Source organism: Amblyomma maculatum, chromosome 3 (assembly GCF_055883805.1).
Source record: "Amblyomma maculatum isolate TAMU_Amacu chromosome 3, ASM5588380v1, whole genome shotgun sequence".
Classification (NCBI taxonomy): Eukaryota; Metazoa; Arthropoda; class Arachnida; order Ixodida; family Ixodidae; genus Amblyomma; species Amblyomma maculatum.
The window spans coordinates 219,493,371-219,511,156 of record NC_139346.1 but is presented as its reverse complement, the minus strand read 5'-3'; the positions used below and the strand labels follow the sequence as shown (position 1 = coordinate 219,511,156).

Sequence of the window (17,786 nt, the reverse complement as noted above, 5' to 3'; positions counted from 1 at the left end):
ATATAAAAGGTGGCAAGATCATGATTAAAGCTTGGTTAATCAACTTTGTCGTATAGAGTTAGCACCTTCTTAGACTTGGTGCTCTTTGAAAAGTTTGAAGGTGGCGTGATCCACGACGTAATCGTTGAGGCCAGAAATGTATGAAAGGGGAGAGAAACCATCAGGGTGGAATGTCAGTACAAGATCAAGAATGTTAGATGAATGATGAGTCATACGCGTGGGTTCTGTAACAATTTGTGATAGGCCGAAGGTAAGACGTGTGTCAAAAAAGTTACTTGTGTCATTAGGTTTTGTTAGGTTACAAGCTGAATTATTCCAACCTATTGACGGAAAGTTAGTCGCCGAAGAGCAGAATAGGGGTATTGGGGTAGATTATTCGCGTCATCGAAATGTGCTTTGAATGAACTAAGTGGACGATTGCAGACACCTATGAGCACTCAAGGAAAGGAAGCATGGCCGCATATCCTACGCGTCATCGAAATGGGTTTTGAATGAACTGGCAACACTATGTGGACGACTGCAGACACCTGTGAGCACTCCAGGAAAGGAAGCATGGCCGAATATCCTACGCGTCATCGAAATGGGTTTTGAATGAACTGGCAACACTAGGTGGACGATTGCAGACACCGATGAGCACTCCAGGAAAGGAAGCGTGGCCGTATATCCTACGCGTCATCGAAATGGGTTTTGAATGAACTGGCAACACTAGGTGGACGATTGCAGACACCTATGAGCACTCAAGGAAAGGAATCATGGCCGCATATTCTACGCGTCATCGAAATGGGTTTTGAATGAACTGGCAACACTAGGTGGACGATTGCAGACACCTATGAGCACTCCAGGAAAGGAATCATGGCATTGTATCCTACGCGTCATCGAAATGGGTTTTGAATGAACTGGCAACACTAGGTGGACGACTGCAGACACCTGTGAGCACTCCAGGAAAGGAAGCATGGCCGAATATCCTACGCGTCATCGAAATGGGTTTTGAATGAACTGGCAACACTAGGTGGACGATTGCAGACACCTATGAGCACTCAAGGAAAGGAAGCATGGCCGCATATCCTACGCGTCATCGAAATGGGTTTTGAATGAGCTCTCGACATCAGGTGGACGATAACAGAAACTTATGAGCACTCCAGGAAAGGAATCATGGCCGCATATCCTACACGTCATCGAAATGGGTTTTGAATGAACTGGCAACACTAGGTGGACGATTGCAGACACCTATGAGCACTCAAGGAAAGGAAGCATGGCCGCATATCCTACGTGTCATCGAAATGGGTTTTGAATGAACTGGCAACACTATGTGGACGACTGCAGACACCTGTGAGCACTCCAGGAAAGGAAGCATGGCCGAATATCCTACGCGTCATCGAAATGGGTTTTGAATGAACTGGCAACACTAGGTGGACGATTGCAGACACCGATGAGCACTCCAGGAAAGGAAGCGTGGCCGTATATCCTACGCGTCATCGAAATGGGTTTTGAATGAACTGGCAACACTAGGTGGACGATTGCAGACGCATATGAGCACTCAAGGAAAGGAAGCATGGCCGCATATCCTACGTGTCATCGAAATGGGTTTTGAATGAGCTGTCAACACCAGGTGGACGATTGCAGACACATATGAGCACTCCAGGAAAGGAATCATGGCCGCATATTCTACGCGTCATCGAAATGGGTTTTGAATGAACTGGGAACACTAGGTGGACGATTGCAGACACCTATGAGCACTCCAGGAAAGGAAGCGCGGCCGCATATCCTACGCGTCATCGAAATGGGTTTTGAATGAACTGGCAACACTAGGTGGACGATTGCAGACACCTGTGAGCACTCCAGGAAAGGAAGCCTGGCCGCATATCCTACGCGTCATCAAAATGGGTTTTGAATGAACTGGCAACACTAGGTGGACTATTGCAGACACCTATGAGCACTCCAGGAAAGGAATCATGGCCGCATATTCTACCCGTCATCGAAATGGGTTTTGAATGAACTGGCAACACTAGGTGTACGATTGCAGACACCTATGAGCACTCAAGGAAAGGAAGCATGGCCGCATATCCTACGCGCCATCGAAATGGGTTTTGAATGAACTGGCAACACTAGGTGGACGACTGCAGACACCTGTGAGCACTCCAGGAAAGGAAGCATGGCCGAATATCCTACGCGTCATCGAAATGGGTTTTGAATGAACTGGCAACACTAGGTGGACGATTGCAGACACCCATGAGCACTCCAGGAAAGGAAGCGTGGCCGCATATCCTACGCGTCATCTAAATGGGTTTTGAATGAACTGGCAACACTAGGTGGACGATTGCAGACACATATGAGCACTCAAGGAAAGGAAGCATGGCCGCATATCCTACGTGTCATCGAAATGGGTTTTGAATGAGCTGTCAACACCAGGTGGACGGTAACAGACACTTATGAGCCCTCAAGGAAAGGATAGGGTTGTAATGTTCACGATTGAGCAATTTAAGACGCACTTGGCTGCGATGAGCACACCGTCGCCGCGGCTGCCGTCTGGCCTGTTTTTCCGGAATATTTCGAAATCAGATAGGTTGGGCAGGATTTCGGTATCTAATGTGGAAGCATTTAACGCAGTTTCCGTTAGCAGCGCCATCTTGCTAGATGAAGAGTTGATTAAGTTACATAAGTAGTCGCATTTCGGTATTACGCTGCGAATGTTAGTGTAAAAAAAGGACAAATTGTTATTTTGATAATAATTAGCGGGTGCCACCAATAGTTACTGCGGGTTACTCTCAACCACTTTCTGAGATGCATGATTATAACTAATGTCACCAGAAACTAGTTTATCGTAGCGAAGCTTGAAGGTGAAATGATTAGATTTGGCGAATTCAACAAGGCGTTTCCGGCGAGTCGAATGCATAGGGGAAAATCTTTGCTAACGGCTGCTAAGTTGATTTGAACTTACTACATGTTGATGAATTTTGCTCTTTGTCCTTAAAATAGAAAAATTGGACAATTATGGGACGGTTCCGTTCATTTTTAAAAGCACTTAGCCGATGTGCTCGTTCAATGCACAGACTTTGTAGGATCACACTTAGCTTATCCTGACAGAGTTCAATTATCATACTCTCGGATTCACTCCAGCTTTCAGTTTGCGCATCCTCAAGTCCGTAAAACAGCAAGTTGTTCCGCCGAGACCCGTTTTCAAGGTCATCAATGCGAGCAGTCAGTGTGGACATTTTCTCGGAGTAATTAGTAGCAATATCTGCACGTTATCGAATCGAGGAGTCAAATCAGAGTTCAGAAGTCGAACTCCATCTTCGTAAGTTTAGGTCTGCAAATGTTCTCTCATGATCAGCAAGAGTACATCTGATGGTGCTTAATTGCGCAAGTATACAGTTGACTGCCCGGATTGTAAAGGAGCAGCAAGAATATCAATAACGGAATCGAGGTTGGTTGGTTGGTTCATAGGAAGGGAAAGGCGCAGTATCTGTCACACTTGCTCTGTGGACACCTGAACCGCGCCGTAAGGGAAGGGATGAAGGTGGGAGTGAAAGTGGATAGAGAGAAAGGGGGGCCGTAGTGGAGGGCTACGGAGTAATTTCGACCACCTGGGGATCTTTAACGTGAGCTGACATCGCACAGCACACGGACGCCACTTCGTTTCGCCTCCATCGAAACGCAGCCGCCGAGTCGAGGGAGGCCCAGGATCGAGGGAGGCCCAGGATTCATTTTCACGTCTCCAGAGAGCAATAATATTTTCAATAGCATACGCGAACAATCGTGAACTTAGCATAGCATAAATGCGATTCAGTACCTGCGGAATGAAGACATTCCAGCTGTGCTCCCACCGAGCCCACTAAGCGTTGCGATGTTTTTTGGTCAGGGATTATATAGGCGGATTCATACAAGGGGGCGCTAGCTGTTGGAGATAACGATGCCTGCAGCCACAGAAGCGGATAATGATATGACGATGGCAGCATGTCTGCAGGCGTCAGCCAGGATGCGCATTCGGCTGTCGATGAAGCATTAATTTCCAGCGGCTGGTCCGTGGTGCAATGGAAGTGCTCAGAAAGGAGCACCAGCAGTGGGTTGGCAGTCGATGTTGCGCAGGCAGACATCACCCTGAGGACAGTTAGCACCGGGGACCAGCAAAAGGCGGTGAACTGCGGAATGAAGAAGTGGAGACATTTGAGTCGGACCAGTCAAGCTGGGCCGCCGAGCCCACTACAGATTCTTAGGTGGCCAGAGTTGTTATGTAGCCCCCCAGTATGACACCTCTATTTTTCTTTCTCCCACCTTCCGCGGAGCGTGACAGATACTTCTCCTGTCCTGTCCTAAAATCAGTTTACAATTTCCACTACCGCCTGCAGCCTGCTTTTAGCTGTGGTCTCTTGGCGTTGAAATCACAGAATCCTCGCCAGCGCATGCAGCTTGAAGACATCGTGTCTTCACGGGTGAACGACGTGGAGGCGGCAGGACGCAGCCGGGACTCCGAGGATAATTGTCACCCGTTAATAATTATAGTGTTATTAATGATGCGCCAGCGCACACTCCCAGACACTCTTAGAATGGATTGGGGTAGCGGTTCCGGTCTCAACGGAGATGCCCTCGACTTGCGTGGCAAGCTCAGCCGGAAGTTAAATACCTTGTAGTGATAGAAAGGGGTACCCATTTGGTGCCCAGCTTCCCGGTTCAAGCCAGAGTAAAAGTCGCAGTCAGAAGTAACAAACAAACAAACTTTATACGCAGCAAGATACGATACAGAGAAACTCACACGAACACTCAAAAATTTGGAGGATGCTTTAAGAATGGAACGCGATAGCACAAGAGACACCGCAGTGCGCCCGGCACTGGTAGACGCAACTGATTTATTTATATAGGAAGGGAAACGCGCGGTAACTGTCTCACTTGTTTTCTGTAGACACCTCAACAGCACCGTAATTGAAGGGAGGAAGGTGGGAGTGAAAGTGGAAAGACAGAAAGAGGAGCCGTAGTGGAGGACTACGGAGTAATTTCGACTACCTGGGGATCTTTGACGTGCGCTGACATCGCACAGCACACGGACGCCTCTTCGTTTCGCCTCCATCGAAACGCAGCCGCCGAGGTCGGGTTCGAATCCGGGTACTCGGGCACAGTAGTTGGGCGTCTTACCACTGCACCACCCCGGCGGAGCCTGGTAGACGCAACCGCTTTCATTACACGTCTCTCAAGAGCGAGCTCATGTTCCGACGCTTCATGCCCTAGCGGTGACATCATCGCTTCCCCTAGCGGCATCTGCGAGAGAACCTTTCGGCTCCAGTTCGCGCGTACAAGCGTTCCTTCGCTTACAATGCGGCTGATGCGTGCACTGAGAGGGGAGACTCTGTTTCGAATTCCTATATAGAGCAACTTTCTGTACTCATTTTTATTTATTAATCCTTCCGGGACGTAGAGGGTAACAAACTAGATTCCAAGGGAAGGAAAGCGTAGCAGGGGGCGGCAAGTTAGGTGGGCGGATGAGATTAAGAAGTTCGCAGGGGTCAAGTGGATGCAGCTAGCACAGAACCGGGTTAAGTGGAGAAATATGAGAGAGGCCTTCGCCCTGCAGTGGGTATAATCAGGCTGATGACGATGATGATGACGTAGAAGCGCTGCCAGCCACCTTGCCGAAACGCACGGGCCTCAAGTTGCAGTCGTAGTTCGTCGGCAACATCGTTGCCGATACGAGCCGGTGCGATGAAGATCTCGGAGGCCATGCGCTATCTTATTCCGTGCGCCACACGCATGATGGCGCTACGTGTACGCCAAGCGAAGAGGAAGTACAGCGGAAAAGCCACTCGCTTTACGGCGTGTTCTGTAATTCTGTAATTTACGTGCTCATAAACATTATTATACGCCACAATACCATTTTCTAAGGGACATTTCTGAGACAACACCGCAATCAATAGACGCTCCTTTGTCCATTTCAAACCATCTAGCTGGCGTGGTGGAGTGGTTAGCGTGCTTGTCTCGCACCCCGGCGACCCACGTTCGATTCCTCAGGTCGGCGATTTTATGCGAAGCATATTACTAGAGCTAAGCCTCAGCTCCTCGAGCGCGGCGGTGTCTCCACCATTGACATTTCATGACCTACCACGTGATGCGTGACGTCACGACAGAGGAGGGACCGGGCTGCATCTCGCACCGTCGAGCGCGGCGTCGCCACCAAGGAGAATCACGTGATGCGTGACGTCACGACAGAGGAGAGACCGTCGAGCACGGCGTCGCTACCAAGGAGTACCACGTGATGCGTGACGTCAGAGCAGAGGAGAGATGGGCCGCCGGCTCGCGCGGTCGAGCGCGGCGTCGCTACCAATGCGCTTCCCACCTCTACCGTTAGGTGCGCTGTAGTGAACACGTGATGCCGGAGCGGCGGTATATAAGGGGGTGCGTATGCAGAGCTCTCCCCTAATGGGGCTGGTACAGGTTGGTCACCGCCGCTTGCGGCGAGGGCTAGCCTGGCGCCGAATTTTTATCTGTTGTAGGCCGTCATTGCACACGCCACCGCTGGTGGTGGACGACGGCTGTTGTTGCGGCGCGCGTCTTTCTTTCCCTCTTCATTTTCTTTCTTCTCTATTTTCTCTTCTGTCTGCACGAGGCAGCGGAGGTGGCTCCCCTGATGGGGTTGGTACAGGTGGGTCACCGCCGCTTGCGGCGGGGGCTAGCCTGGCGCCGAATTTTTATCTGTTCTATTTATTTATTGAACCTTACAGGCCCTGATGGGCATTGTGTAAGGGAGTTAGAATAAGAAAAGACTAACTAATTATGGGCGAAACAACAAGCAATACATGATGGAAAATAATAACACATCCAAGAAATTGCGGTATAAAAGCATGGTTTATTTATTTATCTAGGCCGTCATTGCACACGCCACCGCTGGTGGTGGACGACGGCTGTTGTTGCGGCGCGCGTCTTTTTTTTCCCTCTTCCTTTTCTTCTCTATATTCTATTCTGTCTGCACGAGGCAGCGGAGGTGGCTCAGCTACAGAGTAAGTAGCAGGCCTGTGCATTTTCCTTTTCTTTTTCCTACAGCCACAACAACAACTTCTCCCCTGATGGGGTTTGTACAGGTAGGTCACCGCCGCTTACGGCGGGGGCTAGCCTGGCGCCGGACTTTTATCTGTTCTAGGCCGTCATTGCACACGCCACCGCTGGTGGTGGACGACGGCTGTTGTTGCGGCGCGCGTCTTTCTTTCCCTCTTCCTTTTCTTTCTTCTCTATATTCTCTTCTATCTGCACGAGGCAGCGGAGGTGACTCAGCTACATAGCCAGTAGCAGGCCCGTGCATTTTCTTTTCCTTCTTCCTACAGCCACAACAACAACTTCTGCTAGGCACACACGGGGTTGAGATGCCTCCTGAAGACAGGGCTGCCCGTTGGAATGAGAAGCGAAATTCATAATCGTTGATCCCTTCAGCACGTCGATGTTCTAAGAGCTTTTGGTACGCGTGCATATTCGCGTAGTGGTAATCGATCAGCGTTGGCCCGGGGTTCGTCATGTTCGTTGTGTGTCGGTAACACATTTATACTACCGCATTTTCGAGATGAACGAGTCATGCTATTGCCGAGTTTAACCAAGAAAAACCGTGTATTTCCGAGTTTAACCAAGGAAAAACCGTGCATTTCCAAGCCTAGCCACCAATATGCTTCGCATCTGACTAGGCTTAACCTAGGCTAAGCCTCAGCATAAGTTTTTTTCCTACTCGTTTTTATTTATAATGCTTCTGGGATTTTTCGCTCACGGCCAACGCCGGACGACGCGGGACGGCGGCCGCCGACGACGGCACCGACTTTTCTGCGACACGGGGCCCTTAACGCTACCGCGTTAAAATGCACAGATGAGAGGTTCGCATAAAGGCAATGCTAAGCATGCAACTAAAGAGGCCTTCAGTAACACAGAGGCTTTACAACACTGAGCAATACACGAGAGAGTCAAATAACTAAACACCAAATTGTTCACCGGGCACTGTTGCCTGGAGAGTCATTATGTGGCCGCCTTAAGTATGGCGAGCGCCGCTCCCTCGCAGATCTGTGGGCTCGCCAGCAGCGGGTCACTGAACCCTGGGACCTGAACAGTACCACTTGCGAACTCGCTGCAATAGTAGCTCAAGCACTGGCTGACTCACACAAGTGACGCGACCTCAATAAATAGTGCGCGCCGCGTCTGTCTGTTACGACGCGCCAAGGCTGGCGCGCACATACACTTCGCTAGTTGAAGCGTTCCCTTTTTTTCCCATCGAGCCGCACGTCATTGGTTAGGCGCGGCCGAACCTTGAGACGACTCGCATCTTCCGGCTTGATGAGAGTCGTCGCCCAGTGATGAGAAGGGGGTGAAGCCGATGCGTGCAAGGCCACGCGCTCTCCTTGCGCGGGGAAGGGCGTTTCTGGAATGCCGCCGGTCGAACGTTCGACGTCCATGTTCGACGCAGACGCCGCGCGGGCTTGCTTCGCTCCGCGCTGGCTTAAGGGTGGTTGCTCCCGGCCCTACGGGGCTGGGACTGGTAGGTCACCGCCGTTTGCGGCGGGGGCTAGCCTGCCACCGAATTTCTATCTGTTGTAGGCCGTCATCGCACCCACTAGGACGGGAGGTGGTGGTGGTGGTGGTAAGAACATTTATTACCTATACAAGGGCCTGGAGGTATGTTCGGATCGGCCCATATGGGACCGGTCCTTACAAGCATGCACTAGGTGGAGGTCCCTAGTTTGGGACCCCAGTGGTGGTTGCCGCCGCCCGGGCGCGCCCGACTAAGGCTTGTTGGGCCTGTAAGTCGTGGCAGCCGAGCAGGATCGCCTCCCAGTCCTCCCGTGTTGGGTTGGGGATGGGGGGAACAGCCGGATTAGAGGGGCAGGCCCACACCATGTGATAGATGTCAAAAGACACCGCTCCGCAGTGTGGGCAGCTGTCACTAAAGCAGGGGTCAAAATGTTTTAGTGCTACCGGGCACAGCAATGTATTGGTGAAAAGGCGGAGAAGGAGCCGCTCATCCGCCTTTTTGAGGCCTTCACATGGGCTGGGGTAAAGGCGATGACAATTCTGATAGTACATCGTGATATCTTTGAAGGTGTAGGCTGGATTAAAATCGGGTTCCTGATCGGGTGGGGAGGAGAAAACAGCCCGGCGAGAGAGCGCGCGGGCGGCTGCGTCTGCTGCCTCGTTTCCTGCCAAACCCTGATGAGCAGGGGCCCATATAAGGTAACGGAGTGCGGGGTCCGTATAGGCTAGTAAGGGAGTCCAGCCTTGTCTGACGTTCCGACAGACTCCTCGCGAGTCGGTAATTATGTATTTTGAATCTAAGTGTGAGGCCGCGAGAGCAATCGCCACCTCTTCTGCGTGTGTTGTACTTTGGGCTCTGAAGGTGAGACCGTTAACCGTTTTGCTGTTGTGAACTACAGTGGCCGTGTACCATCCCCCATGGTGAGGGCCGGAGGCGTCCACGTAGTATACATCAGTTTTGTTGCCATAATGTCGGGCTAGGGCTTCCGCTTGTGCAAGGCGCCGAACATTATGATCTTCGTGTGACATATTGGCTGGAAGAGGTCGCACACAGAGGGCGCGTCTCCACAGTTCTGGGATGCGAAACTTGTCTTCCATGAGAGTGGTGTGTTCGATACGGAGTCGAGCAAGAAGGCGGCAACCCGACTCCGTTTGTGATAAACGCGTGCACTGATTTGTAAGGTGCGCCTCCCGGAGCTCCCGGAAAGTATTCACCACCCCAAGGGCCATAAGACGGCTGTTTGAAGTAGTGATGGGGAGGTCTAGGGCACGCTTAATAATTTTGTGATGGATGACCTCAAGGGCATCCTCCTCTTGCTTCCGTAGGTGGAGATAAGGTGTCGAATAGAGAATCCGACTGGTCACGAAGGCGTTTGCCAGCCGCAAGGCATCTTTACTTCGTAACCCCCCGCGTTTGTTTGAAACCCGGCGGACCATGCGGACCACCTGGTCCCCCACCTTACGGAGTTTGGCCAATGTTGTGCCTGACCGTCTTTGTTCGTGAATGTAAAGTCCGAGTACCCGTATCTCGGCAGCTTCGTGTATGGGACCACTGTCTAAAGAAAGAGTGATTTGAGTTGTGCACTTTGGCGAGGGGCGGAGGTGCACAAATTCCGATTTTTGTGGGGAACACTGAAGACCACAGCGGCGGGCGTAGCGGTCTACTATCGTCGCCGCTGTTTGCAGGCTGGTTTCAATGTCCCCTATGCTGCCATGCGTGGCCCACAGGGTGATGTCATCGGCATACAGGGCGTGCTGCACACCAGTGATACCATCGAGCTGGGCAGGCAGGTGCATCATAGCCAAATTGAAGAGCAGCGGGGAAAATACCGCGCCTTGGGGGGTTCCCCGCTTGCCGAGTAGGTAAGGACCATGCTCATTATCTTGGATGCGAATGTAGGATTGACGATCCGTGAGAAATTGCTTTATGTATTGGAATGTGTTGAGGCTACAGTCGGTCTGGCTTAGGTTAGTGAGTATGATCTCGTGTGTTACGTTATCAAATTCTCCTTTGAGATCTAAGGCGAGTACTACCCGGTCATTATGGGGGCATTCGAGTGGGTCAAGGACTTCCCGATTGAGTTGCAGGAGGACATCCTGAGCAGATCTGTGTGGGCGGAATCCGAACATATGGTGTCCGCGAATACATGTTTTTCTTCAAGATATTCAGATAGCCGGTTCCACACCATCGACTCCATTAGTCTGCCAACACAGGAGGTGAGAGAGATGGGGCGGAGGTTATCTGTGTCAATTGGTTTGCCTGATTTAGGAATAAAGGTTACCAGAGCCGTTTTCCAGTCGCTTGGTAGGGGGTGTCCCCGCGCCAAATTGCATAGGTGGTGAAGGGTGGCTGATCCTGGCCCTGATGGGGCTGAGACAGGTAGGTCACCGCTGCTTGCGGCGTGGGCTAGCCTGCCACCAAATTTATCTGTTGTAGGCCGTCATTGCACCCGCCACTGCTTCGGTGGTGGACGACGGCTGTTGTTGCGGCACGCGTCTTTCTCTCCCTCTCCTTTTCCTTCTCTATTTTCTTTTCTGTCCGCACGAGGCAGCGGAGGTGGCTCAGCTACAGAGCCAGTAGCAGGCCCGTGCATTTTCGTTTCCTTCTTCCTACAGCCACAACAACATCCGCTACCATTTCGGTGGTGGACGACGGCTGTTGCGACGCGCGTCTTTCTCTGCCTCTTCTTTTTCATTCCCCTCTGCTGCCTCATGCGGACAGAAGAGATTTTTTTCCTTTCTATTTTCTCTTTTGTCCGCATGAGGCAGCGGAGGATCAGCATACGTAGATCCCCAGGTGGTAGAAATTACTCCGTAGCCCTCCATTACGGCTCCTCTTTCTCTCTTTCCACTTTCACTCCACCTTCCTCCCTTCTCTTACGGCGCGGTTGAGGTGTCCACAGAAAACAAGTGAGACAGTTACCGCGTCTTTCCCTTCCTATAAATCAATCAATCAGGCAGCGGAGGAGGCTGGTAAGACGCCTGATTACTGTGCCGGAGTACCCGGGTTCGACCCCGACCTCGACGGCTGCGTTTCGATGGAGGCGAAACAAAGAGGCGTCCGTGTGCTGTGCGATGTCAGCGCACGTTAAAGATCCCCAGGTGGTCGAATTACTCTGTAGCCCTCCACTACGGCTCCTCTTCCCCCCTTTCCACTTTCACTTCCACCTTCCTCCCTTCCCTTACGGCGCGGTTGAGGTTTCCAGAGATAACAAGTGAGACAGTTACCGCGCCTTTTTCTTCCTATAAATCAATCAATCAGGCAGCGGAGGAGGAGGGGGAGAGGGATGGTGGGTGGCTGCTCCTGGTCCTGATGGGGCTGTGACAGGTATAGGTCACCGCCGCTTGCGGCGGGGGCTAGCCTGCCACCGAGTTTTATCTGTTGTAGGCCGTCACTGCACCCGCCACCGCTTTGGTGGTGGACGACAGCTGTTGCGGCGCGCGTCTTTCTCTCCCTCTTCTTTTCTTTCTTTTCTATTTTCTCTTCTGCCCACCCCGCCGGGGTGGTGGTAAGACGCCCGACTACTGTGCCGGAGTACCCGGGTTCGAACCCGACCTCAGCGGCTGCGTTTCGATGGAGGCGAAACGAAGAGGCGTCCGTGTGCTGTGCGATGTCAGCGCACGTTAAAGATCCCCACGTGGTCGAAATTACTCCGCAGCCATCCACTACGGCTCCTCTTTCTCTCTTTCCACTTTCACTCCCACCTTCCTCCCCTCCCTTACGGCGCGGTTGAGGTGTCCACAGAAAACAAGTGGGACAGTTACCACGCTTTTCCCTTCCTGTAAATCAATAAATCAATTTCTCTTCTGTCCGCACGAGGCAGTGGAGGTGGCTCAGCTACACCCTACTGAAAAACCACAAGTTCTACCGGGCAATAACCTAAAAAAATCTCACCTAATCGCATAGACTCTCATACGGTGGACTTCATTATCACAAAATATTTCGCACACTTTATGATAATGTACAAGAAACTATGAGATATGCAATTATACGCGATTTGTAGGTGATTTCTTATGCGAATTGAGCGAGGTTCTGCGAGAAAATGTGAGGTTATTGCCTCATACAATTTTTTCAGTAGGGCAGAGCCAGCAGCAGGCCCATGCACTTTCTTTTCCTTCTTCCTTAAGTCGCAACAACAACAACGCGCTGGCTTAACAACAATGAGCGCCGATTTCGTGACACCAGAGTTGATCTGTGACCCTCCACTATGACACCTCTTTTTTTTCTCTCCCACCGTCCGCGGAGGGTAACAGATACTGCGCCTTTCCTTTCCTATAAACCAATTTACAATTTCCACTGACTGCATCCTGCTTTTAGCTGTGGTCTCTTGGCGTTGAGATCACAGCATCCTCACCTGTGAATGCAGATTGAAGACATGGTATCCTCACGGGTGAATGACGTGGAGGCGGCGAGACGCAGCCGGAACTCCGAGGACGAGTTTGGAATGTGCTACATACCCCTCGACGCCGAAGTGTACGACTTCAAGGTGCGTCGTTATTCTTCTCTTCTTATTTCAAAGCTGCAGGTTCCTGCTTCACGTTGTGTTGGCGCGGTTGGTGAGTGCGCGCTGCCGCTATCTCTACAAGTCTTATCAATTTGTACGCATCATTTATGAACTGTGGAGTCTCGCCGGAAGAATACTGCATTAGAAAACCAGATGTGCGTTAATCTGTATGGAGTAGATAAGATGGAGTGTACAGTGTAAATGCTGTCAATACAGTGAATGCGTCATAATTATGACACTTTGGCCTAAGCGACCATTTCAGTTATTCGCGTTCACCAATTGATATCCATGCGAAAGGCGCTGGCACGCTTGGACAGCTGTATGCCACTAGACACTAAGCGGAGAGCCGATCTTTTTTGTTGGTTAGCGTTAGGCATCTGCGTGTTTGGCTTAAGCCTCGTGCCTGTGTGACGTCACGAGACCACATGTCATGTTCCAGTTGACTGCAACTTGGGTAGCACGTTTTTTAGATGGGACCCCCCGAGTAAGACGCGCTTGATTAAAGCGGGGCTCCTGCCGACTTCGGCATCGTGTAATATGTCAACAAAGGTAATGCCAGTCAAGATAAAGCACGCAAAATCAAGGCTAACTGTGCACGATAATTCGTGGTAGCCCAACCACCCTGTCGTTTATTCCCCCATCATTTGTGGGTTCCTTCTCATGCTCTTTGAGCCACCTTCATGAGGTGCTCCGAGAGAGGGAAACGATCATATCGCCCCTTACCACTCAGGAGTCGTACCTGGACCCGGAGTTCGTGCGAATAGCGAAGACTGTCAAGTCACCGGCATCGCTGCCACCGTCCTGGGTAGTCTCGGCAGGTGAATTGTTGTTTCTTTTCTTAAAAGCGCCTGGAGCGTTACTCTCCAAGGCAAGAACGATGTGATGGGGTGTAACCAATGCCGCATTGTGGCAACACAGAGCAAATAGAGGTTAAGATACTGTGTATACATAAGAAGGCAGCCAACAGCCACTGACACCAAGGAAAGTGTAGGAGGTGCCGATTTTTGTCGTCGTTGTTGAACTATGCGAAGTAATAATTAACTATTGAGATAATTAGTTCGAAAGTAAAAGAAAAACAACCATATGCCACCAGTGGGATCCGAACCCGCGACACCCAGATTTCGTGTCCGTTGCCCTACGGCGACGGCTATTTCTAACCCGTTTCCCCATAGACCATCAGAAAGATCAGTTGATCACTACACATGTACAGAACAATTAAGGGCATTTTTTCCTACCAAATTTCTCCTATGATGCCAGTAAAATATCAGTTTCTTTGTTGTTTTCAATTCTTCTGCACCTTTTCAAGATGGACGTTGATTTGGATGGCGACGTGTAGTTCACACACACACACACACACACACACACACACACACACACACACACACACACACACACACACACACACACACACACACACACACACACACACACACACACACACACACACACACACACACACACACACACACACACACACACACACACACACACACACACACACACACACACACACACACACACACACACACACACACACACACACACACACACACACACACACACACACACACACACACACACACACACACACACACACACACACACACACACACGCACACACACACGCGCGGGCGCGCGCGCGTACAATGAGACGAAGGACGACGAATTTAAAGTAACACGGCGAAGAGTAACTTCAGATGACACAAACACAAGATACAGAAAACTTATTTACAAATATTTACAAAAGAGAGGCTTACTGACAAAAATTCAGGGGTCGCTTTGACTGTCTAAAGTGGTGAGAGGCGAAAGCCTTTTTCGCCGTAACTGCAACGAATTACCTCGAGATCTTTTGTGGTTGGTCCCGCATACTGATGGCGGTCGACGACGGCTTCGACTGGGTGCCGCCACCAGTCTGCCGTGCGATGTGACAGGGGGCGGAGCAAGATGTTTGATGGTTGTATCAGGCCATGGCCTCCGAGATCACCGCCGCGCGCACGTTTGTCGGCCGAAAAGGGGCGTGGCAGAGTCTTTCGCCGCACCGCGGCGCTCGCGACGCATCAAGTGTAATCAAGTGTTCCGCGGAGCTTGGCGCAAACTATAAAACACGAGTTTCCTCAGCTTGCGTTTGAACCACAGTCGAGCTGCCAGCTTTAAAATGCCACGGACCAGACGGTAGCCAAAAATTTCGCTTTTGTTAACATACTAATAATATGAGGCCCAAAGTTAGGAAGCGACGACCCGAAGTTGCATGCCTGGCCGAAGCATGAATGCAGCGCTCTCTGCTGCGGTTCCGGTTTTTTTTGTCAGTCTTTATATACATGCCGTGCATTTGCGAGTTCGTTAACTCGCTAAACATAGTCTTTACGAATGTGGCGGCTTACATAAACATCCATCGCATGAATACAATTCTATAAATGATTTCTCCACTAGCCGCAAGATTATTGCTGACTTGGACGCATATGTCACGATAACTATTTTTTTTTTCTCGCACGGTTTTAAAGATCGGCCTTGAAAGATCGTAAGCACGCAAGTTCGATAGAAGTGAAGGGTAATCGTGGCACATGCGTTCAGGCACCTCATCACGCGAGTTGCAACTTATTTCTTGTTTTCACTTGTTTGCGTATGCTACAGACTGGGTGCAATGCTTTTATTTTTAATGTTTACTCAGGGCCAAGCCGAGCAAGTGGGTTAATTCAAACGATTTATGATTACACTATATTATAATGGCACAGGGCGGTTAATACGGTTGTATCATACACGCCTGCCACATTAGTTAGTAATTTTTCATTGACTTTCAATGATACGCGAAACTTCTAAGAACGTTTTTGGCACTAAACCTCCGCCGGTTGTAATGATACTAGCAACTTTATGAACTAAATTACAAGGCAAATATCATGAGCAATTTAAAAAAGACATGTTTATTTATAAAACTGATGAGGTGGACAAAGAGAAAAACAATATGGGCAAGTACAATCAAGAAGTGCCCACAAACATTTCGTTATTTACAAAGTTCAATTACTACATGATGACTACTTGCGTAGTTTTTCATTCGCAATACAACTCGCCAGACTAAACACGCAGTTCCTATCTTGTTCAGCAGTTCTTTTTTTTTTTTTCTGGTAAGCTGCTTTGAAATGTGGATTAAATAGTTGGTTTGAACGTCTAGCGCTGCCAGTAATTCGGGCACAGCAGGGTCGAATTGCCGGCCGCAGGGCACAGCTTCAGCGCGAGAGAGATGGGCGCCGGAGACAAGCGATGATGATGGCGATGCCGCAGCGTTTTTCGTTCTTTGTCTTCTTTACATTTCCCCCACGTGAAGAAGTCGCCATCCTGGCGACTCAGAGAGAAGAGACGACCAGAGGGTTGTAATATGGCTCGAGGCGGCTAACGCGGACAACCTCGCGGCCGCGACGGCGGTGGTCGGAAGAAGGGGTGACTGGCTCGATGACGTAGTTCACAGGGGATGGGCATTCCAAGACGCGATAAGGTCCGTGGTATTTGGTTTCTAGCTTGTTGGTGGCAGGAACGCATAGCCAAACGAAGCTGTCGGTCAGGAAAGTGGGAGCAGCTGGGGTATCGCTATCATGCTGATCTTTGCGATAGCCTTGAGTGTTGGAGGTAAACGTGCGAGCTAGCTGACGGCATTCCTTGGCCTTCTGTACAATATCTGACAAAGCACTATACTCAGAGGCATCTGGATGGTATGGAAAAGTTGTGTCCAGAGTACAAGATGGTTCACGGCCGTATAAGAGAAAGAAGGGCGAAAAACCAGTTGTTGCTTGGGTGGCAGTGTTGTACGCGAACGTTACGAATGGCAGTGCCTGGTCCCAGTTGGAGCTTCCAGATTCAGATGTAACATACATTGCGAGCATGTCCCCAAACGTACGGTTGAAGCGCTCCGTGAGGCCGTTTGTTTGCGGGTGGAACGCAGTTGTAGCCCGATGTATCGATTTGCAAGACGACAGGAGCTCTTGGACTACTTCGGAAAGAAAGACACGACCTCTATCACTCAGTAGCTCGCGAGGGGCGCCGTGTCGAAGAATGAAGTGGTGCAGAAGAAAATGGGCTACCTCTCGGGCTGTCGCCTCGGGAAGTGCAGCAGTCTCGGCGTAACGGGTCAGGTGGTCGATGACGACGATGACCCATCGATTACCAGCGGCACTACATGGTAGCGGACCATAAAGGTCGATTCCCACACGATCAAACGGGCGAGCTGGACACGGTAAAGGCTGGAGAGGACCAGCGGGGTGGCGAGAAATCTTGCGTTGTTGACCGGCGGTACAAGAGCGAATGTAGCGACGTACGAAATTGTACATTCCCCGCCAGTAGTTCCTCTGACGAATTCGATCATACGTTTTCAGGACGCCGGCATGAGCGCTTTGCGGGTCAGTGTGATGGTGGGCACAAACCTCGGAGCGGAGGTGGCGCGGAATGACAAGCCACGTTCTGCCGTTTGAGTTGTATAGTTCCTTCGGTAGAGAAGACCGTCCCGAATGGTGAAATGGGAGGCCTGTCGGCGGAGTGCCCGAGGATGCGTAGCCGCGGAAGTAGTGCCAAGGATATCTAGCAAGTTAGAAACCCAAGGATCTTGTCGTTGCTCGAAAGGCATAACTTTAATGGTGAGTGCTGACAAGGATGCTTGAGGAGGGGACGATGAGTTAGGGGAGCGCACCGGTGACCGAGAAAGAGCGTCGGCGTCAGAGTGCTTGCGGCCAGAGCGGTACACTACACGGATGTCGTATTCCTGAAGCCTGAGAGCCCAGCGCCCGAGACGGCCAGACGGATCCTTGAGAG

At 50.8% G+C, this 17,786-nt stretch overlaps 1 protein-coding gene across 1 annotated transcript in view; it reads left to right on the top strand.

Annotated features, from left to right (window-relative positions):
* LOC146197746 (2-oxoglutarate and iron-dependent oxygenase domain-containing protein 2-like) overlaps positions 1 to 17,786 on the top strand; it is a 49,268-nt gene that overhangs the window by 8,635 nt on the left and 22,847 nt on the right. The window contains exons 3-4 of the mRNA XM_084596513.1: positions 12,855 to 12,974; positions 13,723 to 13,810. Of these exons, the coding sequence (XP_084452639.1) occupies positions 12,855 to 12,974; positions 13,723 to 13,810 (208 nt within the window). The remainder of the gene's footprint in view (positions 1 to 12,854; positions 12,975 to 13,722; positions 13,811 to 17,786) is intronic.